General features: G+C 42.4%; 1 protein-coding gene across 1 annotated transcript in view; it reads right to left on the bottom strand.

Moving 5' to 3' along the window:
- FOXP1 (forkhead box P1) overlaps positions 1-4056 on the bottom strand; it is a gene marked incomplete at its 5' end in the record, with an annotated part of 65878 nt that extends 61822 nt beyond the window's left edge. The window contains one exon of the mRNA XM_010016901.1: positions 3897-4056. Coding sequence (XP_010015203.1) covers positions 3897-4056 — 160 coding nt within the window. The remainder of the gene's footprint in view (positions 1-3896) is intronic.
- Positions 4057-5870: the final 1814 nt, after the last annotated feature.

Here is a 5870-nt window from a genome sequence, read left to right as displayed (position 1 = left end):
CTGGCTTTCCCCCCACCCCCCACCCCCTTTTTTTGTTTTGCCACCACTCCCTTATCTGGATTTCTGCAGGTTTTTAATTAGAAGCAGGCTGGCACCCCCTCTCCCTGTCCCCTTTTCTCCTCTGCCTTCCCATCTCCTCCTGGTCACTTCTGGATCTACTAATGCTTTATCCCGAGAAGCTTGCAATTGTTACAGCTGTTGAAATAGACATACACATAATATTTATACCTCTATATACTTTTGTATTTATTTGCAGATCTTCCAGAAGTCAATAAAAAGCAGCTTGGTCTAACTTCCTATATAAGTGTAACTCATATTAGTACTAAGTATACCAAATATTGAAAGTAAAACAAAATATACCCAATTGTGTGGGGAAAGAATGGTGAGGATAATAAGGAGGATTTCAGGCTGGGTGATGTTAATTTAAGGAGTTAAGTGTGATGTCATCCTCATCTGCACACAATCATCACTTTAAAATGACAACATGAACTGATAGATAAAATAAAATCTAGAAAAAGCCTTTCTCCTCCTTCCCCAAATTTCATTCTTTTAGAATAGTTCTGGAGAGAATTCCTACCCAGCCTGTCAAACTGGGCAGATGAAAGGTGTGCTCATTACTCACCCAGCAAAATGGTTAAATAAAATAACAGAACAAATGGTAAAAGCAAGTCAAATAGATCCACGAACACTCGCAATAAATTATGTAATTTACCATTTAACAGTTTCATTTTAACAGCGAGAGCTAAATTCCAAGTCAGATTCCCAGAACTGTGCTGCAATTACCCGAGATCGCTGCTGCCAGTGCTGCAACTTCCTACATACCAGAGCGGGATTGAGCCCTGAAACTGCCAAATCCACGGGAGCAATCAGGCACCCAGATGTCTCAGTCCTATTATTTTCACTCACGGGTGATCTGAAGTGCGATTTGCAGTTTCATTTTGCAGCCACTAAAGATCCAGCTCTCGCAGCTCAGAACGCTGCTGAAATGTGGTTTATTTTTAAATTGCCACTATGTACAGATGTAAAATCTAGATTATAGATGTGTCTACATACAAAGCAGCAAAGATTACACAAATATAACATTAAAGGATGTGGTATTTTGTGTAAGACAATAGGCGAGCACTAAAAACTAAAATGAAACTAAAATACTGCTTTAAACAATGTATTAGTTCTGAAAACATAACAAAAATATCACTTACAAAGCAGCATTCTCTCCTTAGAAACATTTATTACTATTGCAGATACTTAAGAATAAAAGCAAAATGCTTTTAACTGAATTCACAGCTACATTTACTAGGGGGATGAGGCTGTTTTATATGCACACTTACAGTATTTGTCTGAGTCTTGCAAACTGTTCTGAAAACAAAAGGGCATGATGTATGTAATTCTTTTTTTAAAATAAGAAGTGTCCATTACCAATTATTTTAAGCTATAGCCCTGGCTCTTCATTGCATTTTTCAGCACAACTAGTCCCCTTGATTATGAAAGAAAATGTAGGCACAGGTTTAAAAAATGTATGTTGTGGGGACAGTTGACAGATTACAGCTCACGGAACTCAATTTCCCAACCCCAGGTATCACCGGCTCAAAGACAAACAGAGTTGCTCAACCTCTTTGTGTCCTTGTACCTCCATACCCAGGTGACCATGTTCAAGCAAGCAGAAAGTTGATTTAAACCTCATAATGACATCAGTTTTAAGCCATCATCTCTCTGATAAAGAAAAATAAAATATCATACTGTACTGCACCCCGCCTGAATTCTCAAGTTACTCTTTCCTCCCTCCACTGAGCCCCTGGCTCCAGCCTCCCCTAATGCTCTCAGCTCATTTCCCTGCAAGAACCAGCCCTTTCTGCTTATGTTTATGTCGTCTCCAGCGTGCAAGTCAGCACCCCTTAGGTTTTAAATACGCTTCTTCACGAGGACTAATAGTTACACTACCCTGCTAACCATATCAATCAATGCCACGACTGCTGAATTACCTACTGGTGTCTCCGATGTGTTACCGCACAGATTACACTTCATGCATCACCACATTCATTTCTTTCACATTACACATGAGCGTGTCTTGTCACTGCCCAATTGCCCTCCTTTGGACAGCTTAACTGATGTACTATACAATGAACCTTACCGAGCAAACTTAATAGTATAGGAGCTGTGGGAAAAATTAGAAAGGTTGAAGCTTGAGTCCGGAGGGTGTGTGGGAACAGCTTGGGATGCTTCCAACAATAAATCTGAAGCGTAATTAATGCACGACACAACATTTTGCAAGTATAAATGGCATTTCATCTACGTGCCCTTTATCCTGGACTCGTTTCACGCCTTCTCCCCATCAGACCGTGCATCAATGGTGACTGACCAGCTACCACCTGAGGCCTGACCCTGCAGCTCTGAGCCAGGCACCACCTTCCTGCACATCCGCCTCTGACTCATGCACAGGACTAGTCTAGACCTGATGTCCAGCTTTGGGATGATGGAAAAGCTAAATTGAGTCTCGCAGAGAGAGGTGGTAGGTCCCCAAAACTTAGCCTTTTAGAACAGGCACTCATATACCTTTGCGGGTCTGGCAAAAATAAGCCTAAATAAACCACGCCAGCCACACACAAAGCACTCCCAAGTTTTGTCTCCATTTACCCATACATGTAAGTTAATATTCCCCAGCCACCTCGCTCTCCTTTTTGCACCTATGAACACACAAAAATGAGGGTGAAGAACAAAAGAAATTTTGTCCTGTCCCCCCCACTCCCCCCCCCCTTTAACCGTATAGAGCTGAACATAAATTCATTATATGGTTTAGCAACTAGCAGCAGCCCTAAGGCTGCTTTGAAGAGCCCAAGTCATTCAACCTGAGCTGACTTAAGTTGCTGTGGTGGATGTTTAAATTTATTATGGGGCAGGGGAAGGAAAAGGCATGATCATTCAGAAATACCAACATCATGGTTGAAAGACCTGGTCTTCCCTGAGCCATGCCAACAGGCTGCCTTAATCACAGCAGCCGTAGCTGAAGGAAGTCTGTTAAAAGGTCCCAAGGCTTGCAGACAAACCCAGTTTAATAAAAAAAAGTAAATTCAAGCCCAATAGGAAGAGAAAGAATAAAACTCCCAGGTTAAAATCACTGTCAGAAGTACAGAGATTAAGTAGTTATTGCTTTCAATGTATCAATATCTCAAAAGAAAAATAAAAATAGGGATTTCAGCAAAGCAGTAACTTCTGGCAAAGCGCGGGATGAATAAAGATGTAGGAGGATCTAATTGTCAACAACACCATTAAAATTAAACGGAGTTGATCCCAATTTGCCTCAGTGTGGAGAGAGGAATGAGGCTATGAGGCACACAGGCAGTGAAATGAGGGCCATGTAAACAGGCATGGAGAGGAGACACTGCCACCTCTCCCTCCCAGCTGCTGCAAAGGGCAATCCAATTTCTACAGCTCGGCAGCATGAGGATCAGAGCCGCTCTGCGCCCAGCCCTTTGCCAGGCTGGAACCAGAAAGGGCCCAAATAGCATGTTTAGAAAAGGAAAAACTGCTCTCACACTACCTTAAGCCATGAACCCAGCACCAAGAATTGATTAAGATGCGTCCTGTGAAGGATTTGAAGCCCAGATGAGTACAACCAGCAGCTTCAAGTCCACCAGACTGGCTATAGCTGTGCAAACTGCATGTGAACTCTGAACCGCCTGCCTCCTGCTAGTCAGAGCGGTCCATGATTTCAGCACTGCCCTTCTCAGAAAATACCTCTATAATGCCCACCCTGCCTGTCAGGGCTTTTCTGTGTTTATTATTTTATGAGCCTAGAAGATCTCTCTCTCTCTCTCTTACTGAGTGACAATTTCGTGTGCGTGTGCATGGCATGCTATTGCTTTGCCAGACAGTCGGCAGCTCCCAAACCCCTCACCAACCTTGTGCAAGGGGTTGCAAAGGCAGAGTAGGCTGGCCAGGCTGGATCGTCAGCAGCCCCTGACGCTGCAAAGACAGGAGGTGCTGCTGTTGCAACTGCTGCATCTGTAAGAGTTGCTGCTGGAAGGCCAACTGCTGCGTAGCCACCTGCTGTTGCTGGGGCTGGAAAAGAAAAAAATGCACATTTGTCAATACAGAGCAAAGTGTTAACAGAGGATTTACAGGGCTCCTCGTCTCAACACACTTCAACTGCTGATTGCAGTCACCCAGTATCAAGGCGAGATAGCGAGCCCACCACCCCATATCAAAGACCCCAAGGCACGCTTAGGTGCTCGAGCTAACCACAGGGCTGCAGTCGATTCCCACCTCCAGTGGCTACTTTCATCCTACCCAAATCCTTCCTGCCATCCCAACTAACAATGTACGTGCATCTCCTGATCCACGTGGTTGTGTTTTACCCCAGAAGAGGCTGTGTTTCAGTCGTGGGTAAAGCAAACGCTGCTGGCAGCTCTTAAAAGTCCTGTGTAATTCTTTGAGGCAAAGAACATGTAGAACATGAGAATCGCACCACACCATCACATCACACTTAGATGTAATGAAAAACAACCCTGCACTGTGCTCTGCTTGCTTCATCCATCAAGCCCCGCAATACTTTCTGTTATGTTTGGAATTATTCTGTGCTGTATTTAAGGCTGCTACTTCCGCACTTTGAAAATTTTAATTATTCTCACCAGAAAGAAGATGGAGCTGCTTTACTCCACAGGGATGTGAACCCTGAACCTTCGAGGTGTAAGGGAACATGTTGCTTTTCTCACTACTGCACCCGGAGAAGCTTTTAACTACTCTGTTTATCACTTCTGACATAAATAAATGAGAAAAAATCAGACCTTTGAAGAAGAAAAACTTCATCTAATATTGTTAATTAGCCATGACAAACGATGAAATAACATTGTAAATCTTTCATAGAAACAGCCACTAGATTTTAATTACACACATTCATAATTTAGCAAACAACATCTTACTTGAATGTGAGTGTTTAATATGTACAGTACTCCAGGCTTCAGAGTCCTTAATTTTGTGCAGTTAAGGAAGCCTCTAGGTTTTGCTTCCATGCTCATCTTGTATTTTATTTGCTTTGTTCTTTAAAACCCATGAAAGGCTTTGCATTTTGATAAATATCTTTTTATTTATTGTACAATGACAGGAGGAAAACTTTTGTTGTGTAAAACATCAATACATCATGCCAGTGTTTAGCAGTTCCTTGTGCTAGCCAAAAAAAATTAATGTAGATTTCCTTAGTAATTATCTGAGTGATAGAAAGATAATACAGTGCAGTAGTACAATAAATAGAAGGAAATTATCTAATATCCCTAATCTGCTAGGAATCATATCAAGGTGGAGGTCTTATACACATTATGGCTAACAATTATGGAAAGAAAATTAACTCTTACAAACCTGCATACTTTCACAAACAAACCCCAGCCAGAACCCAAGCTTTTTGTCACCCCTCCTTGACACCAAGCCAGAGCATCGCTGGCCCCATTCCCTACTGGTGTCAAGCTGGTAAAAAGCTCCACCGGAGCCACAGGAGCAGGACTGACGGACACAGACAAGGGGCTGTCCCCCACCTTCTTCTACCACTGTGCTCCATCAACCTTAATGGGCCAACCAACTGCATACCTACAACAGTACTGGCAGTCAGTCTATCTACTGACAGTAAGTCAGTCTATTTATCTTATTCATAAAGTCGATTTCTCTTCTTTCCAAAGCAAATCTAGGACTTCAAGAATACAGTTAAACAAATAGGTGTTTAAACGTTCTGAACCTCGGAGAGTTTTCATTTCTTTGCAACAGCTTGCTCAGACAGATCCAGCTGTTGCAACTATCTGCAACAGCACCAGATGAATGCAAGCCCTAGCAACAGTTATATCAGGAGTTACTGTTTGCTTCCATAAATATTAATTTTGTAAATATAT

The sequence above is a fragment of the Nestor notabilis genome, unplaced genomic scaffold (genome assembly GCF_000696875.1).
Source record: "Nestor notabilis isolate BGI_N333 unplaced genomic scaffold, ASM69687v1 scaffold17386, whole genome shotgun sequence".
NCBI classification, from domain to species: domain Eukaryota; kingdom Metazoa; phylum Chordata; class Aves; order Psittaciformes; family Psittacidae; genus Nestor; species Nestor notabilis.
The sequence above is the reverse complement of the archived record's forward strand: the minus strand, read 5'-3'. Positions and strand labels throughout refer to the sequence as shown.